A 14,585-nucleotide genomic window follows, 5' to 3' on the forward strand; every position below is an offset into this window, starting at 1 on the left:
GTATGTATATACGTATACGTATATACGTATGTATATACGTATACGTATACGTATATACATACGTATATACGTACGTATATACGTATGTATATACGTATGTATATACGTATACGTATGTATATACGTATACGTATACGTATATACATACGTATACGTATATACGTATGTATATACGTATGTATATACGTATGTATATACGTATACGTATATGTATATGTATATACGTATGTATATATGTATGTATATATGTATATACGTATATACGTATATGTATATACGTATGTATATATGTATGTATATATGTATATACGTATGTATATATGTATATACGTATATACGTATGTATATATGTATATACGTATGTATATATGTATGTATATATGTATATACGTATATACGTATGTATGTATATATGTATATACGTATGTATATATGTATATACGTATGTATATATGTATATACGTATATACGTATATACGTATGTATATACGTATATACGTATATACGTATGTATATATGTATGTATATATGTATATATGTATGTATATATGTATATACGTATGTATATATGTATGTACGTATGTATATATGTATGTACGTATGTATATATGTATGTACGTATGTATATATGTATGTATGTATGTATATACGTATGTATATATGTATGTACGTATGTATATATGTATGTACGTATGTATATATGTATGTATATATGTATATATGTATGTATATATGTATATACGTATGTATATATGTATGTACGTATGTATATATGTATGTACGTATGTATATATGTATGTACGTATGTATATATGTATGTATGTATGTATATACGTATGTATATATGTATGTACGTATGTATATATGTATGTACGTATGTATATATGTATGTATATATGTATATACGTATGTATATACGTATATGTATATATGTATGTATATATGTATATACGTATGTATATACGTATATGTATATATGTATGTATATACGTATATACGTATGTATATACGTATATGTGTATATGTATGTATATACGTATGTATATACGTATATGTATATATATACGTATATGTATATACGTATATGTATATATATACGTATATGTATATATATATGTATATACATATGTATATACGTATATGTATATACGTATATGTATATACGTATATGTATATACGTATATGTATATACATATGTATATACGTATATGTATATACATATGTATATACGTATATGTATATACATATGTATATACGTATATGTATATATGTATATACGTATATGTATATATGTATATACGTATATGTATATATAAATGTATATACGTATATGTATATATATATGTATATACGTATATGTATATATATATGTATATACGTATATGTATATATATATGTATATACGTATATGTATATATATATGTATATACGTATATGTATATATATATGTATATACGTATATGTATATACATATGTATATACGTATATGTATATATATATGTATATACGTATATGTATATATATATGTATATACGTATATGTATATATATATGTATATACATATGTATATACGTATGTATATACGTATATGTATATACGTATGTATATACGTATATGTATATACGTATATGTATATACGTATGTATATACTTGAATGACTTATCTGTGTTCATTTAATGTTTTCAGTTTAAATATGAAATATTGAAAATGTTTGACGATGCCAATGGTGTCTGTGTAACATGGTGTAGCAAGCACCCGCTGGGATTAGCATCGCCATGACCTTCACGACGCTCCCTGATGGTCTATATATAAACTATAGATTCTATAGAACAGATCAGACTATATAACGTGGAGCAGGAAATCATCAATACCGCACTCTTGTTCAGATCAGTTCACTTAGGTATTTAGCTGCTACAGTTTTACTTAGTCTGGCTCATGGTTTGCTAATGTCAGTTAAGATAAATATTACTGCATAACTGATATTACCGAGTCCGTTCACGCTCTTTCTGAATCTTCAGTACTTGTTCTACTACTTCACATGTTGTCCTGACAGTAAGGCTACAACAAAGACCAACATTTTGAATAATCCTCTGGGGACCATAAATATTGTTATATATTATATGGTAATTAGCATGTTCTTGGGCAGACCTGAGCGAGAGTCCACCACACCAGGAACAGAAGTCAGTCTGCACTATGGATGATACTGAAAGCCTGACTAAAGACCGGAATTCTGGTCAGTAGCCTACAATATATTTATTTAGTATAATATGTTGACTCTGTTTCACCACATAGACTATAGAAAAGCAATTTAAATGGCTTGTTACATCTACATCAGATTCCTGAGGGTACATTACCATCGACCACCTCCTAGTGGCAGTAATACTCCCTTTAACTTTGAGGAAATTAAGAAGAAGAGGACTTAACCTTTTGTTTCCGGTTCCGGGTCATTACAATCCTTCACAAACAGGTGAAATGTTGACCCGACTGTCGCGGTTCGGGCCCGCTTTGCCCCGGTTACTCTCAAACCCACCGGCCCGGTTCATCTCCCAGTCAAAACCGACCGGTGCTGCTGGTTCAACCGCCGTGACGGAGCTCCACCCAGCCGCGGAGAAGACTGGACACAGTGAGGTCAGCCCGTATGTCAAGGTGAGTTTCTCTCCGTCGTACGATCATTTAGTCTTCGTAAACGTTTACTAACCGAATAAAGTTTAGCTTTATGTCATGTACGCAGACATGCAGACGGTGGTTACTAGACTGACAAAAAAAATGCTGTTACTCTAAAATACCTAATGTTGGACCCGCAGAGAAACGTATGAGCTAGGTAACATTAGCTAGCTTGAGCTACACACACGTTTGTGTACATCAGCAACTTACATGTTCAGCGTTCGTAGCTTTAGGTTGTTTACGACTATCAGAGTGGTTGTCGTCTCTGTGCTTCTGACACGTACAGGCATAAGAGTTGTACACTGATCACATCACATATTTACTAATGCAGCTAGATTAAAGCAGACTCATCTTTATTCATCCAGGTACTGAGTCCAAACAAGCTAAGCCTGAAACATGCTTTTTTTTTTATGTAACAGTGATGCGTTTTATTGTTGAATGGAACTGACGCCATTAACAACACTACATGAAGTACACACACTAAATTAATTTCAAACATAAAATGACCCCCTTCCTGTCAATATTTGGTTGAGGTACAGTTTGCAGCAGAACACAGCAAAGAGAGAGAGACATGCACGGCTACGGTAGTTTGGTATATGTACACGATTGTTATGTGTTATGCTGGTAGATGTGTGCATTATCAATCTTCACAACATCTATACACATTTACATTGAATGTTTAAAAAGACAGATGTCAGTTATTGTATTTGTACTATTAACATTATTGATTAATTTTACACTGTCACAATGATATACAATGGATTATGTGTAATCTTCCTAATTGAAGTCTGCAGAAAAGTGTGCTTGAGTCCCTGCACTCTCAGGAATGGACCCGTTTGAGTCCGAGTCAGTAAGTGGAGGGGATGTCCAGACATTTTTATTCAGCCATTATATTCAATCTCAGCCGTGTAGCGCGCGCACACACACACACACACACACACACACACTGCATGCACCAGGTAGATTCACAGGTGTTGGATTTTTCCGTGGATTTATGATTGACTTTACATTAGTCTGACAATATTCAGCACATTGAAAATCTTCTTGTCGCCTTCTCTAATAGTACTAGTCAGTAAACTTGTTAAGACTATTCCTGTGTTGCTGTAGTGAGTATGGAAATTGACTAAGTATCAGTCGGGTCTTCTAGATACAGTCACTTTGATAACACTCAAATGACAGTCGTTCAAATTATTATGGCTCCTCTGGGAACAAGTGGCTGATTTATGAAGGTCTGTACTGTATCTGTTTCCCAAACTTTTTTTCTGGGGATACACTTTTTAACGATGACAAGCCATCGCAACCCAATTCACAACAGGCCTTATCTATTATAATAATAATAATAATAATAATAATCAGGGGAAGAGAGAATTTGTCTGTAAATGAACATTCCTGATCATCTTCATTGCCATTTCCTCATCATCTTATATATATACTTTGAAAAGGTAAACCAGCCATTTAGAAGAGATGTATGTTTGATAAATCACAACTTTGTTTAGTTATTGAAAACATATATGATATAAACATGTGAAATACTTTATAAATGAGACCAACTAAATGCATTAGGTAGAGTCTTCATTTCCTCATCAGTTCAACAAACAGAATGTACACTAGTCTTTCATATCAGTCTATATTTAATGAGTAGATTACAATTATTAGAAGAACACGAACGTTCAGACTCCCTCGTGTGGCTCAAAAGTGTACTGCAGAAAGAAATGTTAAATTAAAGACTATGGAATAAATATCTTCACTTTTATTTGGCAACCTGTATACAATCTCCTGCGACCCAGTGTTTGGGAATGGCTGCTGTAGCTGATGCCCCTCCTCTGTAATTGTCAGAATCCAGATTACCATGGCTTCTCCAGTGACCCTGTGGTGGATGAGTGGAACATGAGGGTGGGCTTCTTCTTCGGCATCTCAGTGGCTCTCGTTATAGGGGGAACGTTTATCCACTATTTACCAGACCACGGGTGAGTTCTCACTTCCTCATCTTGTCACATCTGCTACCATTTTTGCTGTCAAATATGAGATGATGTGTGTAATACAATGATGGGTCTGCTGAGCCAAGGTTTTCTGTTAAAGGACAGGGTGAAAGTGTCATGCTCTTTTTATAAATGTTTTTTTGGTACAGAAAATACTTGACTACATCACCTGACTACATGTTTCAAAAGCAGACTCGACACTCATCACATGGTCCTGATAAAGCAGATTAACTGTGTTTTGACATTTTTAATACATAGTACCTGAAGATGTTTTTTTCAGCAAGGCCGAGATCCTCCTTCTGGCACCGCAGTGACTAGTCAGTGGCAAGCGTCAGTCAGGTGTCACAACAGCGGCAAGCGAGCGGCACTCGTTCGGCACCCGTCAAGAAGCTGCTGAGCTGAGTGGGCGGAGCCACATTTTCTGAGAACACCCATTGTTGTTACGATTGGTCAGCTGCCTTAAATCAGTTTTATCATCATTGTATGGATTTTAGTTGAGTCACCTGAGCCACCCGTTCTCTGTATACATCCTGAGAGTAACCACGCTGTACTTCTTTGTTTCTCATTCATTTTATTTAAGTATGATTTTGTTGGTTTTGAAACAAAAGGGAACATAATACACTCTTTCCAAATTATTTCTTTTATAGTTATTTACAACAATCGGCTAAAATAATGAAAATAAATCATCCGTTTTATTATCATTTAAAAGTATATATATATATAAAAACGTTTTAAAGTTAAAACCCATAAAAAGTCCAATCCAAAAATACATGTCTGAAAATATCTTCACTCTTCCTCTGCTTAGATGTAGGTGTCAGTAGCTGCCAGTGCCAATAGTCAGAGGAGTGTGCCCCCCTGGTCCGTGTACGTTTTGATAGTCTGTTTTATGGTTTATTTGTTTTTTCTTTTGAAGAACGACGCAAAGCAAGACAGGTAGTCCGATTAGTTAAAAAAAAAAAAAAAAAAAAAAAAAAAAAAAAGTCAAAATAAAAGTCAAGGCAATAGAATGACCGACCGTATGCAAGAAAACTGTTTGTCTATAGCACATACCAGGGTAACATTAGAAGAAAAATAAATAAATATAAATAAATAAACGTGGGCCGATGTGAGTATGTTAGCAACAATAGTTGACTACATGCGATTTAATATTCATTTATCCATGTACACAGCAAGAATCAAGTTTTCGATTAATCTGTGGATGGTTTGATGCAATACGGTTCGTAATATAGTTTAATCAAAATCCAATCGTAACAACAATGGGTGTTCTCAGGAAATGTGGCCCCGCCCGCTCGGCAGCTTCTTGACGGGTGCCGAACGAGTGCCGCTCGCTTGCCGCTGTTGTGACACCTGACTGACTAGCCACTGACTAGTCACTGACTAGCCACTGACGTGCCACAGTCCTGACACCTGACTGACGCTTGCCACTGACTAGCCACACGCTTGCCACTGTCAGTAGTCGCACTGACTGTCTCTCGTTTTTTTTTTAGCATTGATTGTTGATTATTTATTCCTGCTTTTAAGCTTTTTGTGGTGATCTTCAGCCCCAAGTGGCCACCCACCCAACAGTCAATCTGAGGTTTATTATTAATGTTTAGTATTGAAGGTTTCTCTTCCTCACTCCCTCCTTCTCTCTCTTCGTCTGTCATTCCAGCATGCGGCAGTGGGCCAGAAGGGAGGCAGAGCGTGTGGTCCAGCAGAGAGAGAAGGAGGGTCTTCCTCTCATAGACCAGAACTATTACGACCCACACAAGATCGTTCTGACCACAGATGGAGAGGAGTAGGATGTCCAACATCCACCTGCTCTATTTCATGATTAATGTATTTCACTATGACAGAATAAATGATGTACTTGTTGAATTGAGTCATTATGTGTGGACAGTGACTTCTTTAAACAGCAGTGATTGGACCCTTTTCAGTGTGACTAATAGATACACATCTACTCCAGTCTATATGAAGGTGGGGTAAAAAAATATCGACCTCATGTTTTAACTTTCATTAATGTGTTTCACACATTCCCAAGTAAAATTTTAACAGCAACAGAAGAGATTCATCTTATCAATGTCTTTATGAAAATATTTAAGCCATGACTTAATAATAGCCACCCCTGTAATTCTTACAATGGCAGACGCACTATAGACACAGCTCCAGCACAATACAGCAGGAGGTGAAGTAGAACCTTTGTAGTTTTTGTCTGCATTAGAAATGCTGACATCTAATGAATAACCGATACCTAGCATTCAGTATACCGTGTCTATATTTATATCAAGTTAGCACTTCCAGTCTCAGACAGTCGGAGCCTTCAGAAGATCAGAAAGCCTACTGAGTGTTAAGTATTCTCTGTGTGAACCTATAGACGTGTCTGTGCTTCTGAGCATTTGGCTGATGGCTGTTTTTAGTTATTGGTGTTTTAATGTTTAAAAAACTATCAAAAAAATAAAAGTGGAAACAAGTAATTACAAATTGACCGTAGTTACCTGAATACCAGATTAATGCACAGATATATTTTTTGATATGACAATATGCACCGGAGGGGTCGTAAATGTCGATGCCTAAAGAAGTGAACTGCATGTTTCCTGCGGGAGACTCCTCACATAGCAGACCGGCCTCCTCAGCGCCAACGCTGGTGTCAACACGTGTTTATTATTCCGGGAGTATTTGAACGCAGCACAGTACGTAGGTAAAGCGCGCATGAGCAGGATGCGCGCCTGAAATCGGCAAGCTGGCGCCAAGCTCAGGCATGTCCAGAGAGTAGAGCAGTACAACTTCTCAGTTCACAATGAAATGTTAACTTCATTTTAAAGTGTTTGACAGTTAATCTGGAGCAACGACCAGTTTTCACATAGTGCGTCCTTTTTAGCGCTACGTTAGTTAATGCTGCAGCTGTTAGTGAAGCTAGGACACTCACGATGCCTTCACTAACTCTGAATGGAGTGACGGTGAATTTCCCTTTTCCTCCATATGACTGTCAGAAGGACTACATGGGCAAAGTGATTGAGTGTCTTCAAAAGGTAACGCGGAGTCCCGTCATGGGTTAACCTACATGTAATGTCTCATTGGTTTAGATTGGTGTAACGTTTATGTTGCACTTGTAAAAGACGTCATTCTTGCTTGTGGACTAAGAGCTCTGTCATCATTTACAGTCATCTGTGTGATAGACGGCCGAAGCTGCTGCCTTTTCCAACGAACATAGGACAACTTTTAAAAAGTGTTAGCTGCCATAATAATCTGTCATCGAAACAAACCCCAGAGCACAACAAGTGAAGAGCTGATTGACAGCTGCTTGATCTCCAGGTCACTGGAAGTGGCAGAATCACCTAAAATCTGACTTGTGAATCATCTTAATCCTTGTTCTGTCAGGAGTTAAAATCTGCTGAGTTTGGCAGATGCTCTCTTCAAAGATGAAACCTTCATGTGTGCCTGTTTGTTTCAGAAGCAAAATGGGGTTCTGGAGAGTCCCACAGGTACTGGTAAAACTCTGTGCCTGCTGTGTGCCACCCTGGCCTGGAGAGAGCACTTCAAGGACACCATCTCTGCCCGCAAGATAGCAGAGAAGTTAAACGGGGAGGAGATGTTCCCCAACACACCCATGTCCTCCTGGGGGACGGCTGCTACAGACGGAGCCACACCAAGTATGTTCACATCCTTTCACCGAGTATGTTCACATCATATTACCAGGCGGCTCAGTGCAGTCTACAGTGTCAGGGGCTGTCTTCTTCAGGATCCAGTATTGGCTTAATACATGTAAACACAACAATGAGTTTTGAACTGTTGAGCTCATACATCACCTGACTCAGTGTACAGTGTTAGCAACTGCAAACCAGCTCTCCACAAGGTGTGTCTGCAGCGATGTAAGCAGGTAAACAGAACTACACACACAGCCGACTGCATCGCCTCGCTCTCGTGAGGTTATCGTTGCCCATGTGTTCATGACATCAGAGAAAGTCGGGATCAAGTCGGACAAATCTAACCAGCATGCATTGTGCGGAGATCACCGGTGATCGATTCATCTCGAACGAGCCTACTTTTCACATCATCCCAAGTCTCTGCTGGGTGCTTTAATCCTGCACTAACATCAAGGGGACAGAGTTGCTCATACCAGTATAGTCTTTAGAAAGAATCAGCTGCTGACCTAACCTCTCCATCACTATAGAGAGGCAGTGCCCCTCCCCTTCAGGTGAAATATATGTCTGTAATATAACTGCAACTTTGTTGACGTCCAGAATTATCTTTTAAGTTCACAAACATCATACTGTATGTGTAATTCATGGCACAATTCAAACAGGATCAAAACCGCTTTGTTTCTCATCAGAAGGGAAGTGGCTTTGCTCTCTATGGTATTCATGTAACTCTCATGTAATTATTATGTGCTGTTATTGTTTCTCAGCCTACTACACAGATATTCCCAAGATCATATACGCTTCCAGGACTCACTCTCAGCTGGCACAGGTTATCAGTGAGCTAAAGAACACCTCATACAGGTAAACAATGTGGTTCCAAACAGTACAAGATGCACTTCATGCAAGTAAAGCCTTTTGTTAGTGCAGTGCCTTTTTCTGATGTACAACATCTCTCTCTCTGCTGATTCAGTCCAAAGGTGTGTGTGCTGGGATCAAGAGAGCAGCTGTGTATCAACCAGGAAGTGATGCGACAGGAGAGCAACCATGTCAAGGTGAGCAAACTACTACACTTGTTCACGCTGTAAGATTACATGCAAATACCCTTGTTTTGGGTCCTGTGTCAGCTGACCTGTCCTAAAGAATCCTCCACATTTGTCCCAGCTCATTGTCCGTGTTGTTGAGATTCTAAGCAGAAATGGTGAGCTGGGAGAATAGTCAGAATGGGGGAGTAGTCTGGGGCTTTGGGGTCTCTAAGAAGACATGGAAAGTTGTTGTTCTGGCATTGGAGGGAGAAAGGGGGTATTGAACCCATGTGTACAGATTTCATTACATGCCTTGTTGTGGATTCCATGCTATCACCTGTTTTTCAGGTCCACATGTGCAGAGGAAAAGTTTCCACCAGGTCATGTGTCTACTACAATAACGTTGAAGGTAATGTGACAACACGTTTTAACTACATACAGTCGACATCAGGGAGGCAACACTAAATGACTATAATGAGCAAACCGGGAGGACTAACCTCTGTTGGTTAAATGCTACTTGTATTCTTTTTTTTTTTTTTTTTTTTTTTTTTTTAACTCACTTTTTATTTAGTTTTCAACAACATAACAACATGCATTTTCAGACAGGTACTTTCTTTGTCCATTTTTCAGCTGTATGTAGTCTTGGTGCACATGGTATTCAGGTACAATGTACAACGCACAGAAGGAACAACAAACATCAGATGGTGCTAACTCCAAGAGAAAAAGAGGGGGAAAATAATAAGAATAGATAATTGATTACATGCATCCATGATAAAAAATAAAAACAAGGGATGAAGAAATAACAATTGTCCACTCCTGAATGTAGTATTGTAGGTGCTATATATGCTTTTCAGAGAGGATGGTGTATAATGTGTGTGTGTGTGTGTGTATAGAGAGAGTTAACAGGTATCAGTTCAACCAGATCTAGCAACATATAGTAACCCTCATTGTATTAATAATGCTATGACAGGACTCCATCGTTTAGTAAAGATAGGCTTTTGGAGCCTTAATGAATATGTGATTCGCTCCATTTGATAGATGTCCCATACTTTTTGGATCCATATATTGTATGTAGGGGGATCTGGTTTTAGCCATCTGATGGTTATACCCTTCAATGCTGCTGTGAGTAGTATGTTCAGAAGGTATTTTTTGGCCCTCCCATCCAGGCCTTCAGGTATCGCTCCCAATAGTGCTACTGTGGGGTCTTGTTGGATGTCCTGTTGGAATATCTCTTTGAGGGCGTCAAAGACTTCTCTCCAGTATGCATTTAACTTGGGGCATAGCCAGAATATATGTGTGTGATTGGCAGCATGTGTTCCACAGTTCCGCCAACACAAGTTGGAATGTGTTGGGCCCATCTTGGCTACTATTTCTGGTGTTCTGAAGAATCTGATGATTATTTTCCGTTTGAGTTTGAAACTAGGTGTGCCTCTGTGCATTAGGGCTGCACAATTAATCGAATTTTAATCGCGATCACGATTTTGGCTGCCACAATTAAATGAGCATGATCGTCAGCGATATTGACGTTTAAAATGCATGCTCTGCTACACATCAAATCAAGCGCTTCTTCAACTAACAGTCAGCCAACCACCAGGGGGCGAACGAGATGGGAGGTGTCATGCGCGCACCCTGCAGCGGCAGCCTCAAAAAAAGTTCTGTCTGCAGTCGACTCCGGTATTAGTAGAAGAGTAGCGAGACAGACAACAGAACAGAGAGCAGACGGTCACGGGTGTCGTGTGAAAGGTAAATCAAATGCTTCAGGTGAATAAGAACCGTATACGTTTTATTTTGATGTAAAGACGTGTACATTAGCTGGAATGTAGCACAACATGGAAGTGAAAGCAGTGCTCTGTTGATTTAATTTTGGGTAAAAAGTGTTGATACTATTTTATTTATATTTTCCTTCTACGAGATGCACTGTGATAAGGACCAGTCTGATGCAAAGATTTGTACATTAGCCAGAATGTAGCACAACAATGGAAGTGTTCATGTTCATTTAAACGTGAAAGTGCAATAAAAAGATGTTGTCCCTAAAATTAATGAATAATCGTGATAAATAATCGTGATCTCAATATTGATCAAAATAATCGTGATTATGATTTTGGCCATAATTGTGCAGCCCTACTGTGCATATTTCCTCCCAGGTATTCTGTGGTATGATAATGTTCATTCCCGCCTCCCATCTCTGCTTTATCAGTAGGGAATTATGTAGATTCATAGATAGAAATACGTTATATAGTTTACTTATTGTTTTCTTATCTTCGTTCCCCATCTGTATTTCCATTAAAAACCTTTCTATAGGCGTACGTTTCACAAACTTTCCCCAGTCTTTGTGTGTTGTTAGAAAAGTTCTCAATTGTAGGTATCTGAAGAAATCTGTTTTGGGGAGATCAAAATCCTTTTTCAGCTGCTCGAATGTCTTGAGGTTGTCCTCATTAAATAGCTGGTGGAGGTAAACCAGTCCCATATCTGACCACTTTCTAAAGCCCGTGTCTAGATTGTTAGGTGTGATGGTCTTCATAGATTCAATACTTGTTAATAATGAAGTTAACTTCGGAAGCCCAAAAGATGTCTGTATTTTGTTCCAGATTTTAAGAGTGATCTTAGTCCACTCTGCCAGTTCTTTTATGGGCGCATCTAAAAAAGGCAAAATTTGTAAGGGCTCTGGGCATAAATTTTTCTCAATATTAAGCCAGCGATTGTATGTGTTATTCTGAATCCACGCTATCAAAGGTTTCATTTGTGCAGCCCAGAAGTAATATTTTAAGTTTGGAAGTTTAAGGCCTCCATTTAGCTTAGATAGCTGTAAGGTTTTAAGTCTAATTCTAGGACGCTTTTTTTGCAAGATAAATTTGGAAATGATTTTATCCAGGTTATCAAAAATTGGTTTTGGAACTTCTATAGGTAGCATCTGAAATAAGTAGAGAAGTCTGGGCAGAACATTCATGCGAATACTTTCAACACGACCGAGCAGGGACAGAGAGAGAGCGTAGACCATCGTTCCAGGTCACTATCAATGCACCGAATTATTTTACTATAATTGGCCTCGTACAAATTCTGTAAGGATGGGGGAATGTATATGCCAAGGTATTTTATACCGTCTTTTGGCCACTTAAATCCACTTTGGAGTTTTACACTTCTTGAGATGTTACCGTTGATATCCATAACCTCTGTTTTTTCCACATTTACCTTGTATCCTGAGTAGTATCCATACTTTGAGATGAGTTCCTTTTAGATGTGGTATTGTTGAAGCAGGCTGCTTCAGATATAATAATACATCATCAGCGTAAAGAGATATTTTATGTTCTTCTTTATGTATTACAGTTCCTTTTTATTTTGTTGTCATCTCGGATGAGTTGGGCCAAGGGTTCGATACTAATTGCAAACAGCAGGGGTGATAAAGGGCAGCCTTGTCTGCAGCCGCGTTCCAATGTGAATCTTTGTGATCTATGTCCATTAACTTTAACAGCTGCCTGCGGTGATGAATATAATGTTTGTATCCAATTTAAAAAGTTGGGGCCAAATTTGAACCGTTTTAGTGTTTGGAATAAATATTGCCATGATACCCGGTCAAATGCTTTTTGAGCATCTAGGGACATAATCATTGCTTCTGTTTTCTCTTCTTTTTGATGGGATATTATGGTTAATAAGCGTCGTAAGTTATCGCCATAGTATCTTCCAGTGATGAATCCCGTCTGATCAGGATGGATGATTCCAGTTATTACATGATTAACTCTTCTTGCTAAGATTGCTGTTAGAATGCGCAGGTCCCCGTTCAGCAGTGATATCTGTAGGATTGGCACTCTGTGGGGTCTTTACCTTCTTTATGAATTACCACTATAGTTGCCTCAGTCCAAGACGGTGCCATAGTTTTAGATTCTAATGCATGGTGGTATTCTTTTAGCAACAGTGGTGATAACATATCCTTGAAGGTTTTATAAAATTCATTAATATATCCATCTGGTCCTGGGCTTTTATTATTTTTGAGTGTTGAGATCATCTGCTTGATCTCCCATTCCTCAATAGGCTTATCTAATTCCTTAGCTGCTGATTCTGTCAGTTCAGTTAACTTTATAGGATTTAGGAACTCTGTAAGTTTTGCATCATCAGAGCAGGTATCCGTGTTTTTGTATAAAGATTCGTAAAACTCTGCAAAGGATTCTGCTATTTTATCTGGTTTTGTAACAAACGTTTCTTTGGATTTTATTTTCTGTACCGTATTAGATGATTGCTGTTTTCTTAATCTAAATGCTAATAATCTGCTTGCCTTGTTACCGTGTTCATAGTATCTTTGGTTTGTGAATCTTAAACTTCCCTCAATTATATCTGATAATAGGCTGTTGAGTTCTCTCCGGGTTGTGTTTAGGTCTTTTAGGAGACTGGACAACGCAGATTGTTTATGTTTATGTTCCAAGTCTTTCATTTTATCTTCCAATTCGCTCTGTTTAGCCTCTTTTCCTCTTTTCCTAGCAGAAGTAAATGAAATAATACGGCCTCTAATATATGCTTTGGCACAATCCCACAATATAAGAGATGATGTTTCGGCCGAGGTATTGATATCCAAGTATTCCTTGAGTTCTGCTGTGATAAAGGAGGTACATTCTTTATCATTAAAGAGAGATGCATTAAGTCTCCATTGTTTAGATGTTGGTCTTTGGCCTATATCCCATTTTAGTGCCACAGGTGCGTGGTCGGATATAGTTATAGGCAGAATCTCTCTGCCTTAGTGGTAAAGAAATAATCAATCCTTGAATAGGATGTATGTCTGCTTGAATAGAAGGTGAAATCCCTGCTTCTCAGAAACTTGCTTCTCCATATATCTACAAGGCCTGCTTCTAGGGATTGGTATTTGAGCATTCTACTCATTCTAGAGAGTGGAGCTTTAGAGGCAGGTTGTCGGTCCATTAATTGTGACATTACGCAATTCAGGTCTCCTCCCATCAGTAGCAGCCCTGAACTATATTGTAGGATCTTATTGAACAACGTCCTGATAAAGCCCGGCTCGTCTTCATTAGGTGCATATACATTTATGAGGGACACTTCTGTGCCATCAATTAATCCATTAACTAAAATATATCTCCCCTCCGTGTCTTTATGAACTAGTGTTTGTGTGAAATTAATTTGTCTGTGTATGAGTATGTATACTCCTTTTTTTTTCTCCCTGACCGGTGTGAAGAGTAATATACTTTATCTGCCCAAGACCTTTTCAACTTTTCATGTTCCGCGTCAGATAATTGGGTTTCCTGAAGGAATGCAATGTGACAGTTGGCCTGTTTCATCTGATGCAGAATTTTCTTTCTCTT

The 14,585-nt window shown here is 38.1% G+C and overlaps 2 protein-coding genes across 2 annotated transcripts in view; both read left to right on the forward strand.

The window, feature by feature from the left end:
* Nucleotides 1–2,429: 2,429 nt before the first annotated feature.
* Nucleotides 2,430–6,504, forward strand: ndufb11 (NADH:ubiquinone oxidoreductase subunit B11). The gene is made up of 3 exons (XM_076095479.1): nt 2,430–2,646; nt 4,501–4,631; nt 6,295–6,504. The coding sequence occupies exons 1-3, from the start codon at nt 2,473–2,475 to the stop codon at nt 6,422–6,424; spliced, it is 435 nt and encodes a 144-aa protein (XP_075951594.1). The 5' UTR covers nt 2,430–2,472; the 3' UTR covers nt 6,425–6,504.
* An 836-nt stretch (nt 6,505–7,340) lies between these two features.
* rtel1 (regulator of telomere elongation helicase 1) overlaps nt 7,341–14,585 on the forward strand; it is a 42,487-nt gene continuing 35,242 nt past the window's right edge. Inside the window, exons 1-5 of the mRNA XM_076095474.1 lie at nt 7,341–7,651; nt 8,074–8,272; nt 9,028–9,121; nt 9,231–9,312; nt 9,631–9,691. Of these exons, the coding sequence (XP_075951589.1) occupies nt 7,550–7,651; nt 8,074–8,272; nt 9,028–9,121; nt 9,231–9,312; nt 9,631–9,691 (538 nt within the window). The 5' untranslated portion in view covers nt 7,341–7,549. The remainder of the gene's footprint in view (nt 7,652–8,073; nt 8,273–9,027; nt 9,122–9,230; nt 9,313–9,630; nt 9,692–14,585) is intronic.

Source organism: Anarhichas minor, unplaced genomic scaffold, assembly GCF_050575085.1.
Source record: "Anarhichas minor isolate MPS153535 unplaced genomic scaffold, ASM5057508v1 ptg000020l, whole genome shotgun sequence".
Lineage (NCBI taxonomy): Eukaryota > Metazoa > Chordata > Actinopteri > Perciformes > Anarhichadidae > Anarhichas > Anarhichas minor.

Coding starts and splice junctions, on each gene's coding strand:
- ndufb11 (XM_076095479.1), top strand. CDS start 2,473: ATGTTGACCCGACTGTCGCGGTTCGGGCCCGCTTTGCCCCGGTTACTC. Junction 2,647..4,500: donor AGGTCAGCCCGTATGTCAAG/GTGAGTTTCTCT, acceptor TGTAATTGTCAG/AATCCAGATTACCATGGCTT. Junction 4,632..6,294: donor CACTATTTACCAGACCACGG/GTGAGTTCTCAC, acceptor CTGTCATTCCAG/CATGCGGCAGTGGGCCAGAA.